The following is a 16,137-nucleotide window of genomic DNA, read 5'->3' on the forward strand; positions in this document are numbered from 1 at the left end:
CTGACTCATAGCGACCCCTCCTTGGGTTTCCGAGGCAGTATCACTACGGAAGTAGGATTGCCCAACCTTCCTTCCGAGGAGTGGCTGGTGGGTGTTCCTTTGCTCTCCTCTCTCTTCCTTTTGTCTCTTTTCCTTGGGTGATTTCATTCATGCCTGTGGCTCCATTTAACACCAGTTTGTTGATGTACCCTGAGTTTCTCTTTTCTGAAGCCCCTTTCCCGAACGCTAGCTTCTTCCTGGACCCAGAACAAGAATGTTCTATAATTGTCTCAGTTTAACTCATTTTATTCTTTCTTTTAAGCTGCTTATCCCATGTTCCCTATCTTGTTGGATGATGTCATCAGTGTCTTTTAGAAACTGTTGCATTAGCTTTGGTTCCTCCCTTTTCTTTACTCCTTATATTTATTGAGGAAGGTTGGGCAATCCTACTTCCGTAGTGATACTGCCTCGGAAACCCAAGGAGGGGTTGCTATGAGTCGGGGCCGACTCGAAGGCACATAACAACAACAACAACAACAACAGATATCACCAGTTTAACTCAGAGTTTTTGGTGAAAACAGATTTGTCGTAGTTATCTAGTGCTGCTATACCAGAAATACCACAAGTGGATGGCTTTAACAAACAGAAATGTATTCTCTCACAGTTTAGGAGGCTAGAAGTCTGAATTCAGGATACCAGCTCTAGAGGAAAGCTTTCTTCCTTTATGGCTCTTGGGAAAGGTCTATCATCAATCTTCCCCTGGTTCTAGGAGTTTCTCAGTACAGGGACCCTGGATCTAAAGGACATGCCCCAGCCCTAGCTCTTCTTTCTTGGTGGTGGGAGGAGGTATCTCTCTCTCAGCTTGTTTTTCTTTGCTTTTGTCTCTTGTAAGAGAAAAGGTGCTGTAGGCCACATCCCAGGGAAACCCCTTAGATCAGGGCTGTGACCTGAGTAAGGGTGTTGTATCCTACTCTAACCCTCTTATAACTGATTGGCTGATCACATCAGATGACATCACAAGGGATGATTACATTATTACTTGATTGCCAAATTATATCACTACATTACTGCCAATGAGAATCATGGCCTGAATAAATTGACACTTATTTTTTTGGGACATAATTCAATCCATGATATTCTACCCTTTGACCTCCCAAAATTAATTCTTTGTCACAAGTAAATCACTTTTACCCTATTATATCATCCCACGGGTTTTAAATCAACTCTAAGTCCAAATTTTATTCTGGAGCATAATTCCTCTTCACCTGTGGTATTCCACTTCCAAAGTACAGTGGTGGAACAGGCACAAAGTAGACATTTTTATTACAAATGGCAGAAATTGGAGGAAAAGAAGGAATAATGGCACCAAGCAAGTAAAAAACCCAGCAGAACAATTTATATTAGCTCCCAAGGCTTGAAAATAATTCTTCTGTCTTCTGACTGACATCTTCTAGGCAGTGACCCTATCCTCTGACACTCTGGGTGTTGGCCATATTCTCTGGATTCTGGGTGGAGGCCCCTCAGCCCTTTGTTGCAGCTCCATCTTCTGGGCTTACCGGGACTGCAACTCTGTTCCTTTGGCTTTGTTGTTGTTGTTGTTGTTGTTATGTGCCGTTGAGTCGGCCCCGACTCATAGCGACCCCTCCTTGGGTTTCCGAGGCAGTATCACTACGGAAGTAGGATTGCCCAACCTTCCTTCCGAGGAGTGGCTGGTGGGTTTGAACCGCCAGCCGTCTGGTTAGCAGGCAAGTGTCTTAGCCACTATCTCTGTTTCCTAGTCCAACTGAGTGGTGACTCCCATCCTTGGCCCCAGCAAGCCCTGTTCTTGTGTCCCTTGTGCATAGCAGCCATGCCTCCTCAACTTTGGAAAATAGATCTGGCCCCATCCCCCTGGCACTCATGAATGGGCAGCCTTATACTCCGGAACAGAGTTGGTGAAGATCTGCTTTTTGAAACCTAGGAGACTGTGGCCTCATCCTTTGAGACCCCAGAGGTCATGGCCCTGCCCTTTGAGACTGAGGTAGCTCAGCTTGCTGTGCTCCTTGGCTTCTCAGTTTCTGCTTCTTGGTTCCTTGGTTTCTTGGCCCCTTAGGCTTCTTCAGCCTGCCTTGCCTGTGACCTGCTTGGGCAAGTGTCAGAGCTCTTCAGGTAACCCACTCTGCCAGTAAGCCTCAGCCTCGAGGCACTTAGCTCTCTTGCTCTGTGGGTCAGTAATCCTAGCTCTACTGATAAGTGGCTGAGGCACCTCACTCCTGGTACCAAATTCTATCTTAGTTATCTGGTGCTGCTATAACAGAAATATCAGAAGTGGATTGCTTTAACAGAAAAAGTGAGATGTCTACTGTAAATGTCTGGATCATTCAGGAACACTTCATATTTTTAAAGTTTAAGGGTACACAGGGTTTTGCCTATAAAGATTTAAAAGATAGTTTTGCAGCTCCTCAAGGCAGTATCTGGATTGGGTGAAAATGTAAGAAAATATAAAATTGAGTAGCTAGGAAGAGAGCCATAATCTAGGGGATAGAAATCCATGACTTATATTGAAAGCAGTTCTATGTGAATATCTAAATTCTGTGTAAAGCAGATATGTAATTTGATTCTAATGAGTTTTCATCAGAATTATTTAAAAGCAAAGAAAGAAAACATTTATTTATAGGCCTGCTTTAGGCTAGAATCTTCACACTGCTTGGGCCATTCCACCCTTCTGGAATGATGATGACCTTGATCATCTGCTTTACAGGAGAGACAGGTGTGGCAAATTAGAACAAGCCATAGCCTCATCAAGTTACTTTTTTTTAAAAACCTTGTTCTTAGATGAGAAAGGAGAAATGGGAAGTAGAGAGATCAGGGTTTGTTTTCTTGAATTATTCCCCTTGGTTAGAAATGTGGCCTTACTATTAAGAAGCACTAGAAGGAAGAAGGGTAGTACCTTCCAGGGCTTCCTTGCCCAGCTCAAGCCAACTCAGATATTACATTATTGACAACAGGGTTTACAGAAGTTCCATTACGCATAATTCCAGAGTTTTGTACACTTTCTCTTTGATTCTAAGAGATGGTAGCATTTAAATAATTTTGGGAGATTTGCTGCCTTTTTGTGTGGTTTAATGCCAACTAGTATGCTTGGCAAGGAGCTCTGGTGGTGTAGTGGTTAAAGCATTTGGCTACTAACCAGAAGGTTGTGGCTCAAACCCACCAACTGCTCAGCAGAAGAAAGATGAAGCAGCCTGCTTCTGTAAAGATTTATAGCCTTTGAAATCCAATGAGGGTCAATATGGGTCAGAGTTGACCTAATGGCAGTGAGTTTGGTTTTGGTTTAGTATGCTTGGCACAGTCTTTCATTTTAACTGTGTAGTGCAGCATTGTAGGAGATAGCTCATGCTACATGGTGCCTCCTATTTTTTCTTTTTTTTTTTATAGTTTGTGTGATGTGTTAATTATCCCAGCCACAAGTCTTAGCTGTTAGTATTATAAAATCTTTTAGCTGGAAATTAAAAGATTGATCTACATCAATTTAGGAGCTCTGGTAGCATAGTGCCTAAGGCATTTGACTGCTAACCAGAAGGCTGGTGGTTCAAACCCACTAGCCACTCTTTGGAAGGAAGGTTGGGTAATCTACTTCTGTAGTGATACTGCCTCAGAAACCCAAGGAGGGGCCGCTATGAGTTGGGTCTGACTTGAGGGCACATTACAACTAACTACATCAATTCAACAACTTAGAAATTACTAGGAAGCGTTAGTGAAATACTCCTAAAACTATATTTCTTTACTGAGCCTCTAGCTAGAGTGAAACACCTAATTAGACTAGCATTTGTTTTCAAATATATTAAATTGCAGTTTTTTAAGTTTAAGAAATTGGGGAAAAGTATTATAAGTAAGATATCAAGTTATGAGTGGTAGGATGAAGTAAGAAAATACTAGCCACTTTGCTAACATTTTGTCTGCATTCAAGATTTATTTAGTGCATACTATGTGCCAGATATTGTATTATGTATGGAACTGACTAACTTTATAATGAGAACAAAATGAGGAAAATAATTGTGTTTCCAGAATATATTAAAGTGTCCCTTTATTTTTGTGCTCTTTTAGTGTGGTGCAGTACTAATGAAGATTATCATTAAGATTTCCAACAGATCAATTAATATTTTAACTAGATAAGTTATTGTTTTGCCTTTTATGTAAATTAAAATTATGCCACTTTCTAAAATTTGATTTAATTATATGCAACAATGTAATGCAACACACTTCCGTCGAGTCTCATAGTGACCCCTCCTTGGGTTTCTGAGGTGCTATCAGTAAGGAAGTAGATTGCACAACCTTCTTTCTGGGAAGTGGCTGCTGGGTTTGAACCACCAGCCTTCTGGTTAGCAGTCAAATGCCTTAGGCACAGTGCCACCAGAGCGCTCATATATATACACACACATACACACATACATACATATGTGCATATATATACATATTTACATATATACACACATATGCATATATATACACAATGCAATATGTGTATGTATACATACATACATATAAACATGTGTGTGTGTGTGTGTGTGTGTGTGTATGAGCCCTGGTGCTGCAGTGGCTAAGTACTTGGCTTCTAATCAAAAGGTTAGTGGTCAGCCTAGAAACCCCTATTGGCAGTTCTACTCTGTTACATGGGATCACTGTGAGTTGAAAATCAACTCAATGGCAGCTAAAAAACAAGTTGGACTATAGAAAGCATGAAGAAATAAATGTCCTCTGAGACAGTTTTGCTTAAGATGTTTCTGAAAAATCAGCCATTGAAACCCTACAGAGAACACTGTGATACACTTGGGGTTACCATGAGTCAGAATCGACTCAGGTGGCAACTGGCCTAGCTTTTTTTTTTTTTTAATTTGATAAGATAGAACTTTGGAGTAGGAGTATAGAAAAAAATAACAATTGTTGTTTACAAGTTTTTCTGTAAGCCATTTTCTCCTTTGGTAAAATTATCTTTCTCCTTTCTCAAGGTCATGCTGATCATCCTTGAGCCTTTCAGATAATTTAACATCCTGATGTAAAAAGAAAAGAAAACAGTAGCTGCTGAGGCTGCTTGCGTACAATCAAATACCTCATAGAATGTGGTTCCTTAGTTTGAGGTTTAGTATTATGGGTGCATAAAAATGTGTATGTATGTTTATGCACCCATAATAATAAGGAAGACCGAAGAAGAGTTGATACTTTTGAGTTGTGGTGCTGGCGGAGAATGCTGAAAGTACCATGGACTGCTAAAAGAACTAACAGATCTGTCCTGGAGGAAGTGCAGCCTGATGCTCCTTGGAAGCAAGAATGGCCAGTCTTCGTCTCACCTATTTTGGTCATGTTGTCAGAAGGGACCATTCCCTGGAGAAGGATGTCATGCTTGGTAGGGTCGACGAAAGAGGGGGAGGCCTTCAACGAGATGGATTGATACGGTGGCTGCGATGATGGGATCAAGTATAGCGGGGATTGTGGGGCTGGCGCGGGATCGGGCAGTGTTTCGTTCTGCTGTGCATGGGGTCGCTATGAGTCGGAAACGACTCGACGGCACTTAACAACAACAACAACATTATGGGTGCATGGGACATCCCAGTTGATTGGTCTAATACCATGTTGTGCTTCTGTTCTACCTGCTAGTTCCTTGCATACTGCCTTGGTTCTTTAAAACTTGCACATAACCATCCAAGGTACAGCAGTTGGTGCCTATTTGCCTGCAGCAACAAAGGAAGGATAGTCAGGAATGAGAGCAAATGGAATCGATGGCTAATTGCCTCTATAAACAACTGCTTCCTTTGCCATGAGACCAATAGAACTGGATGGTACCTGGCTTCCATTACTGAACATTTTGATTAAAGATTCTATAGAAGAATCCTGATCAAAAGAAAAAAATGTAGAACAGAATTTCAAATTCTTGTGGAAAGCAGATGTTTAGAACCATGGATGCTGGATGAATGCCTAAAGCTTTATTGCCCTGAATAAATCTTTTAAACCGTAACCCAAAAATATTCCCTAAAGTCATCTTAAAATCAAACAATAGTTTAGCTTAACTGGTAAAGACTATCTGCCTTGAACTATGTGGGATCAAAATGACAACAGTAACTTGAAAGAGTAGGTAGGAAACTTAGGGAAAGTGAGTTTGTGTTAATGGGGGATGAATGACTCAGAAAAGGAGGGTGAGAAAGGTTGTGTAACTCTTAAGAATACAATCAGTGTCTCTTAATTGTACATGTAGAAACTGTTGAATTGGTGTATATTCTGCTGTGTATAGTCTTAAAAATAAATTATATACTGATAAAAATGATAAAATTGCCCTTTAAGAAAGTGCTTTTCAATTTTTAAATTCTTTGTGAAAATGTTTTCTGTTGGATGTTAAATTTCTTGAAATTCTTTAGCTACCTAGTGAAGAATAGCCAGGATGTGATAACTTCCGCTCCTTTTTCCTAGTCCTCAGCCACCAGGGCTCTCCTCTCTTCCATTACAGACTTGTGTACTAATACAGCTTCACTGTTTTGTTAGCTTGCATCTACAATAATTCTCCTCCTCCTTTTTAAATCTCAGTAATAAAGGACAATGTAGAGCATTCTTGCAATAGATGCTAATTGTGTTCTTAGTTGGATCTTGCTGTCACAGCCACAATAACTGTGTCATTGTGCCTGAGTGGCCCATTCACAGTGGTTATTGTGCAGAATAATGAGTGCTGTTTACTTGTGATTCGTTGTTGCCTGCATCTGGTGGGTGAGAACACGCAGTCACTGTAATATGCTTGGCGAGTGATCAGACTGGTATAAAATAACATCATCTGTTAGCCAAGTTATTGGTCACAAAGAACTATTGATAGTTTTGTTTTTAATGCAGAATTTTTAATGAAAAGATTTGAATCAAAGAGATTAAAGATGTGAGAGCAGCTACCTAGTGTGTGCTGCACAAAAAAACAAACCAAACCCACTGTCATCAAGTTGATTCCAACTGACAGTGCCCTTCAGGACACAGTAGAGCTGCCTTAGGGGTTTCGAGGTTGTAAATCTTTACAGAAGCATACTGCCTCATCTTCAGTGGAACTGCTGACCTTTTTGTTAGCAGCCAAATGTTTTAACCACTATGTCACCATTAACCCTATTTATTTTTCAGTGTAATTTTGGTTTCAGTTTACATATATAGAAGTGAAGGAACTGCCAGATGTGCTGGATATGTTGTATCTGTGCTCTGGCTCATTCTGAGAAGAGCTGCTTAACACAGTACATTATATGTTGAATATGTGCAGTGACTAAAATCAAGTGAGAACTAGGCTTCACGATGATGTCCCCTTTCATGAAACTTACAGATCCCAAAAGCATGATCATTCTTTCACCTATATAAGGAAATGACTCTTGTTTTTTTAAAATATAATTGGCAGAATGTGATGGTACTTATGTGAAGAATCTTTGCAGAAGTAAAAGGAAACATTTTACTCTTAAATAACCTTGATAGCATTTTTGCAGGGATCGTAAGAATCCCAGTTTTGGAGTTGATTATTTTCTTGACTATCCACAACTCATAGTTTCTCTTTTTATCCACATACTACTTACTTTTCAACTGGTTGACTATTTATTTATATTGCTCATTTGAAGTGATCTGGGGGATGCATTTTAGTGTCCTTTTTATACTTATTCCTTAAAACTATGTCAAATTTCCAACAAATACAAACCAAGCTATTGGTTAAAGTGAAGTTTAACCTAATTCATATATATATATATATATATATATATATAAAAAATCTCTCCCTCTGGTGTTGCTTTGTACATGGGTTAACTGATTGCTGTTCAGAAAAGTGGATTTTGACACAGTGATTTGTATCCTGTGAAGGAAGAGTAAATAGTGTTTGGTGTGATTTATTCAAGTTTTTACTGTCTAGGGTCTTTTCCATAATCCCAAGAACTTAGATATTTTGAGGGGGGTGGGATATATTAATTAAGACAATTGAGATAATGTAAGATTTAGATCATCAGTCCCATTGCAGATAAAATTACATTTTTTCAAATCCCTATTTTACTTCAATACCAAGATAGTATTAAAGTAATAACATGTATAATCCTGTCTTTAAAACTTACTTAGATAATGCATGCTCATTGCATAAAATTTGGAAATTATGTGTATTTAAAAAAAAAAAAAATCCAACAGATCACCAATAATCTTGGCACCCTGTCATGTAAATGAGTTACTGTTAGTTTTGGTGTGTATATCCTTTTATGATTTTGTAGTCTATTTTCCCGTAAATCTTGTTCTGGACAAAAGGCCATTCATAAATGTAGTAGTCATTTTAAATTTTTTCTCTATTCCAAGAACAAATTTCCATTAAAAGACTTTTTTTCAACATTTTCTGATATCAAATGGGTAGGAAATAAACTTTAGATAAAAATAGAGGGTTACACATACTCAAATACTTAATATTAAGGACATTTCCCACAATTTCTGAAGATTACAAGTTTCTCTGAATTTGGTTTGGAACATCTTTTTTATTGTTACAGAACACTTAAATCTTGGTTCTGAAGTAGAAAATAACAAACACTTGTAATGTAGAAATTTAAATAAATTTTAATTTTCTTATACGCATATTGGTTTTATCAAGGTGAGCCTTATTTATTTTTTCTTAATGGAGTTCTAAATAAGACTCTAGTTCACAAATTGTCTATTTTTCCATAATTTTTTCTATAGCTAAATGTATGTTGGTTAACACAGACTTATGAGAAGTTGCTTTGTCTTTCCATTTTTATTTTAATCTCCCCTTACTACCTGAGACAAATAAACATCTGCTTCCATATAGCTAACTACTATTTTCTGCTTCTGTGACAGCTAGCCGATGGCGGAGTCTCTTCTCTTCACCTGTCTCATTGGCTTTTCCTTATAGTCCTGTTGCAAGACTCAGCCCTTATAGCAATGGCATTAATACTCCCAGCTTCTCTAAAACCTCAAATAAAGCAATACTAACACCTGAAAGAACAGGTAATATTTCAACTTCTTAACTAGCTGTGTGCTTTGTAATGCTTGTCACTAAACATTCATCTTTCATTGAAAAGCTTGCCTGTAATCTTACTATAATGGAGAGTTAGTGTACACTTTGAGTACAAAAGGGACAAGCCTTAATTTGTACTCAAGACACCACTGATCTACTGCTCTCAAGTGTGGGTAGTAGTCAGTCTTCCCTCCTTAGCAAAAGAATATGTATGTAGTTATATGTTTCCAGATGTCTAATATGTTTTTAAAATTAAATGTCAGAACACAATTTAGTTTTTATTATGATTGAAGTTGTCTGTTAGCCTTTTATATCTATTTTTTTTTAAAAATTATTTTTCTAGTAGCTTTTCATAAATCAAGGATTATGTAGAAAAAATAATCATAGTTGCTTTTTATGAGATGAGGGTCTCACCATTACTTCCCTCAGCATTGGTGTGATTCCATTCCTGAAACCTTCTGTGATTTGGATCCTTTCCTCCTTCATTCTCTTATCTCAAGCCATTGCTTTTTGTGTTGATGGGTGCCCACAAGTCTCCTATGACCATTCATTGCTCTAAAATATCAAGGTTTTATTATTTCTGTTCCTGTGTATGAATGTGTGCCTTTTATGTGTGGTATTCTTAGCTATTTATAGCACTACTATTTGTATCTATTACTATTAATGAATAGACCAGATTAAATTCTGACTTTAAAATATGCAGTCAGTTACGCCAAAGACAAGTATGTCTGATTTTTAATTGTATTAATTGAAAGTGTGCATGGATATGTATTCTTATACCATCCTTTTTTTTTTTTTGTTTGTACAGATTTTAAACATGTGATGGTACTTACTATTTGGTCTTTAAATGGTGATGTGGTAGTCATTCTTCTGATGTTATGAAAACCTAGGACAAAAAATGCTGAGTGTTTATGTGAACTATATACACTTACATCAGTTCTGTATATATATATATACTTAAATCAGTTCTTCAGTTCTTTAGTCTAAAAAGCATTTTCCCTTTATTTCTTAGGTTATACTTCCAGGGGCTCCCCACTCAGTCCCCAGTCCTCCATAGACAGTGAGCTGAGTACTTCAGAATTGGAGGATGATTCCATCTCCATGGGATATAAGTTACAAGACCTCACTGATGTTCAGATCATGGCTCGTCTGCAAGAAGAAAGTATGTTTCTTTTAAACTGGAAAAATGAGACTTCCATTTGAAATAAAAGGGGGTGGTTTAGGCTTTTGTGCCCAGGTAATGGACAAACACTTAGATTCTTTATCTTATTCTGTCCTGCTTTGTTAGGTGGAGCAGTCATCTGCTTCTCCCACTCTCATGAGCATCATAAACTGTTAAGATTTATTATGATCAATCCACATACACTGATAAATAGACATTGCTGGTACAGTCATTTTAGAGAACCGTGTGGCCATTTCTGCACACACACAAAAAAACCCTAAAAATGCAACTTCTATGCTACCTAGCAAATTATACTCTTGGATGGACATTTATCCCAGAACAAGAGAAATTTATGTTTTCATAGAAACTTGTACACAAAGCTTTGTTGCAGCTTATTATTTGTAATAGCCAAACTGGAATCATCCCAGATGCCTTTAGTAGGTGAATGGTGAATGGTTAAACAAACTGTGGAGCATCCATATCATGGAATACCACTCAGCAATAAAAAGAAAGGGAATATTGCTTAAGGAAACATCTGGAGTGAATCTCCACGAAATTATACTGCATGAAAAAGGATAATCTCAAGAGGATGAATGCTATATAATTCTATTTATATAACATTTTTGAAATGATAAAATTTTAGAAAAACAAGGGAATTTAGTGGGGGTGGGAGGGAGGTACATGGGCTTACCAAAGGGTGACACAAGGATTTTTTTGGTGTTGGAATTGTTTAGTGGTGGGACGTATATGAACCTCCATGTGACAAATTGTGTAGAACTTAATACACATGCACACATGAGTAAAACTGGGGAACTCTGATTAAGATGAGTGGATTTATTGATATCAGAATCCTAGGTGTAATATTATATTTTTGCAAAATGTTTCCATTGGAGGAAACTGAGTAAAAGGCACAAGAGATTTCTCTATATTATTTCTTACAACTGTGTGTGAGTCAATAGTTGTCTTAATAAAAATGTCAATTAAAATTATATTGCTGTATTTCTCAAGGTAGATAATTATGGATAAGTAGATAATTAGAAATTTCACAGTTAATCACTGATTCTTCAATAAAGTTACAACAAATAATCTGGGAGTGAACTACTTCAAGGGCATCAGTTGTATCAAAAGGCACGATAAGATGTTGATCCCAGAACTGGGCTCTGCTTGTTTTGAAGTTATCTTTTCAGACCAACCCTAGAAGAAACAGCCAAGTATCAGTTTCACTTGAACAATTTCCTATTCTTAGAATTAGTCAAGGTCATTATGAGAAACATTGTAAACAAGGTGTATGAGGATTTTATAAGATACATTTTGAGGGAAGTGACTATTTGATGTCATTACTTACTAACAGTAAATTTAAATCATCTTTCTAAATGGCTAAAAAAATCAGATGTCAGTGTCATGTGACACTTTGCATTTTTAAGTAGTCAGGGATAAAAAAGAAATTCAGGGATAGACAACTTTAAAAAAAAAAATCATGATGTTGGCAATGAGATAAAAAACTAGAAATTTCTGGTCTGTACTGTTTTCTAACAGTTGCCATTTAGGATGACCCAAATAATTGAATTTAGAGTATCAGCTTGCTTGAAAGAGATAATGTTAGTGACAAAAATAAACAAAAATGAGGTGACCTTGTTAGAAAATACTTGTATCTCAGGTTTTGATTTTTTCTTTGGCTTGAAAATTCAAGTAAGGTTGAGAAGTAGAAGTAATTCCTACTTGGGCAGAGATTTAATATTTTAATTTTCCTAACACATGTTTTTAGGTGCACTGGAGTTGGTTCAGATTCCTTGCAACCCCATGTACAGCAGAAATGAAACACTACTGGATCCTGTGCCATCGTCACAATCATTGCAATGTTAGAATCCATTGTTCCAGCCACTGTGGCAATCCTTCTCATTGAGGGTCTTCCTCTACTCATAACTAACTCATAACAAACTATTTATAGTTATGACAAAGTTATCTTAAGTAGTTCTCAAGATCTGAGAAGGGGTTATTTGGGGAAATTGATATATTTTTATATAAAGTGATAGCACATATATTAATCTTCAATGGGATTGGGGCAACTTGTTTACAAAACAGAGTTCTCTAGTAAAGACATTTGTTTGGTAGCTAGATGTGTTTATTTTCTTGGAGTTTAATAAGCTAAGAACTGAGATGATACGTCTCTATTTGAATCATTTGTTTGGTACAAATTTTCCTCAAAGACACGATTAATAACTATTTAATTTTAACTAGATAAAACAGCTTACAAGAGAATGCTATTTCTTACTATTTTATAGGTCTTAGGCAAGATTATGCTTCTACTTCAGCATCTGTGTCAAGAAATAGTTCCAGTGTGTCATTGAGTTCAGGAAAAAAGGGGACATGTAGTGATCAAGAATATGATCGATACAGTCTGGAGGATGAGGAAGAATTTGATCATTTGCCACCACCTCAACCTCGTCTTCCAAGATGCTCGCCTTTCCAAAGAGGAATTCCCCACTCACAGACTTTTTCTAGCATTCGGGAGTGTAGGAGGAGCCCTAGTTCCCAGTATTATCCTTCCAGTAATTACCAGCAGCAACAGTATTATTCACCTCAAGCCCAAACTCCAGATCAGCAACCAAACAGGACAAATGGAGGTAGGTTCTATTGCCTTTTTGATGTTTGTTATGCTTTTTAATCTTTTATATGTGGTCAAGAAATGACTTTAAGGTCTGTGTAAATAATTGGCAAATGCTTGTCAGATTTGTTAAATTCCTCATCAAGACCTTATTAGTTTGGTCTAAATTTACATCTGTAATTAACCATTCTGATTATATGTCTGGATTTATACATTTATAGCTTTAAGGAAATCATCATGATGTAGCTGGCTGAAAATGAGTTATAAATGTGGAACATTCCGCTTTTGGATAGTACAGCTGAAGGTTGTGCAAGATTGTGCACTTTGAGGAGTTGATGGAGGAGCTCTGTGGAGTTAAAGGCTCTGTTTCATCTTTTCTCACTTTTCTTGAAATATTCAGTCTGTTACTGCCTGTTCCTGTTCCTGATGGAACGTGAATGATGGTGCTTGGAATAGAAGCTGCAGGTGCACATTCAGATTTATTGGTAGTTTGGGATATGTCTTTCTCTATGATTTCCTGACACCTAGAGTGAAGTTCCATATGTAGTGAGCTGCCATCAAGTCACTGTATGCATAATGAAATTAGATGGTTATCAGAGTTTTAAGGTCAATATATAATTTGTTGACTGATTTTCAGAAGTAGATCACCAGGCCTTTCTTCCTAGTTCATCTTGGAAGGGCCAGTGGACCCATTCACCATCATAGCAACATGCAAGCCTCCAGTCACAGACAAGTAGTGGCTGTGCTTGAGGAGAACTCAGGAATCAAACCAGGGTCTTGTGCATGGAAAGCAAGAATTCTACTGCTGAACCACCACTGTCTTCAAGTTCTTTATAGCAGTATGTATCTTTAGGGATAATGAGGCTGACAGCTGGAATGGTAATGGAAGTTAATTTGTCCTGCAGTATATAGTCAACATGGTATGTTGGAGTGACATTCTCTTTTATGTTATTATTTATCTTTCTGTCTACTTCCAGGTGTTAAACTCTTCAGTTTCTAAGAACTATAGAAAGAACAGCATTTAATTTTATATTACAGATCCTGTAACATTCTAAGCCTGGATATATTTTTATATTAATAATCATTCATACCCTCAAACATAAATCACATAGTATGTGGAGAAACAAAACACTTAAAAATAATTCATATGTATACAGTTAAAATTTTAAGTTGTTATCAGACCAAATTCATTTTCCATACAGCAGTTTGTACACATTTTGTTTCATGACATTGACCGCAGTCCCTGCGATCCAACAGCTTTCCCACCACTTCCTCCCTGTAGTTACCTCTTACCACCATTTCTTGAAATTAGGCCCAGGGTGACCAAATAGGATATTTTAAAATATTGCAAGGCCAAATAAAAATTGTATTAGTTAAATGGTTGACAATTATCATGTTTTTAGTTTTTACTTTTTCTCTATCTGTTCTTGTATCTTTCATGCTAATTGAGAGATTTGAGAATATTTATAATTTTATATTCATTATTTCTCTGATTATTTTAGTACTTTCATATTTTAAATGTAAAAGAAAATAGTAACAGCCAAAGCATATCATAGTTACTAATTTCAAAATATTAGAAGATAGTATGGTCCATGAGCTTAATGAAATTCATAGCCTCATATTAAAATTAAGGTAGAGGACGCCTAGAATTATTTCTCTGAAGGTTTTTTTTCCTTTTAATTTTTATTGTGATTTGGATGAAAGTTTATAGACCAGATTCATTTTCCATACAGCATTTTATACACATTTCGTTTCATGACACTGACTGCAGTCCCTGCATTGCAACAGCTCTCCTCCCACATCCTCCCTGTGTCCTCTTACCTGTGTCCTTCTTTCCTGTGCATTCCTGCCCCCTGAGCTATCTCCCTGGGCAAGTACTGCCCTTCTCTTCCTCTGTGATTGATTGTTCTAAGCAGTGTATCTACCTGGTGTAAATGTTCACCCTGTATACTTGTTTATTGTTTGGCTGGAAGCCATGGGAGTGAGTTCAGTTCCACGCCTGAGGGGTAACTAGAGTCCGTAGTCTCAGGGTTTCACCAGGCTCTATCAGACCAGTAAACCTGGTCTTTTTTATGATTTTGAGTTTTGCTTCACATTGTTCTTCCACTCTATCCAGGATTTCCTGCACTGATCCCTTTCCAAATGATTGACAGTGGTAGCTGGGCACCATTTAGTTTTTCTGGTTCCCAGTCATATAGGCTAAGGTTCTCTTGGTCCCCTAGTCCCATGGAATAATTGCTTCCATTCATCTTTGGTTTTCTTCATTCTTCTTTGCTTCAGTTGAGGAGAGACCAATTGTTGCTTTTTACATAGCTGCTTGTAAGCTTTTAAGACCCTAGTTGCTAGTCACTGAAGTAGGATGTAGAACAATGTTTTTGTGTAGTATGTTATGAGCTTGATATCCTCTGTGACCGTGGTCATGAGCCCATAGGTCCAGCAACTCACTCCATCAGGGTGGTTGACTGTAGCTAAGAAATTAGCATAGCTTTGCCCCCTGTTAATTCTATTTATATGGTATTCTTGCAGAGCATACTAATACATATGTAGAAGTATCGTCTGCCAACCTTATATATGGTAATGGGTATATTCCCTTTTGCCTAGACATACCTGATCATTCAGCCTGTCTATCCACCTATTTATCCATAGATTGTTTGTTATCGCTGATAATGCAGTGTTGGATACATAAAAGTTTTATCTTTGTTGTCTGTACCTCTTGTGCTCTCTCTGTGTCTTGTTTTTGTTTAGTGTTACTATGCTGGTCACTTGATTTGGTATATTGCCTTTCCCTTCACTCAAATCAATACTTGTCTCTTACTTAGCTACCAGTTTTCCCTCTCTTCCCCCTCATCCCTGGCAACCAACAAAGAAAGTTTCTCTGAAAGTTTTTTTTTAGTCAAATGTTTTAGAATGTCATATTCTAATGATCAGGCATATGCTAGCTTTGCATCATGATTAGAATTGTCAATGGGATAATTTTCCTCTGCTCCACTGTTTGTTCTAAGATGTACCTCAGGAAAGTGGTATTAACTTTCATTAAACACCATTATAAAAAGGGTTAGGTTACCCTGTAGACTGTGCTGTGATAATTCCCATTAGGAAAGGAGACACATACCACAGTTTAGGGTTTACTTCTAGTAGTTTTACTTTTCCTAAAATCTCTGATCTCCACACCAGAACCAAAACTAAAACCAAACTGACTGCCATGGAGTCATTTCTGACTCATAGCTACCCTTCCTTGGGTTTGCAAGGCAATATATCTGTGGAAATAGATTGCCCATTCTTGCTTCTGAGGAGTGGCTGGTGGATTTGAACCTCCAGCCTTCTGGTTAGCTGTCAAATGCCTTAGGCATTGTGCCACCAGAGCTCTCCTAATCTCTCCATACAAAATAAAATGTAGTACAATGG

General features: G+C 37.4%; 1 protein-coding gene across 1 annotated transcript in view; it reads left to right on the forward strand.

Moving 5' to 3' along the window:
* The window catches only part of SLAIN1 (SLAIN motif family member 1), a 119,373-nt gene that overhangs the window by 66,777 nt on the left and 36,459 nt on the right, over positions 1-16,137 (forward strand). The window contains exons 3-4 of the mRNA XM_007941509.2: positions 9,978-10,127; positions 12,410-12,751. Coding sequence (XP_007939700.1) covers positions 9,978-10,127; positions 12,410-12,751 — 492 coding nt within the window. The remainder of the gene's footprint in view (positions 1-9,977; positions 10,128-12,409; positions 12,752-16,137) is intronic.

The sequence above is a fragment of the Orycteropus afer genome, unplaced genomic scaffold (assembly GCF_000298275.1).
Source record: "Orycteropus afer afer isolate SDZICR_OR568_19922 unplaced genomic scaffold, OryAfe1.0 scaffold00081, whole genome shotgun sequence".
NCBI classification, from domain to species: domain Eukaryota; kingdom Metazoa; phylum Chordata; class Mammalia; order Tubulidentata; family Orycteropodidae; genus Orycteropus; species Orycteropus afer.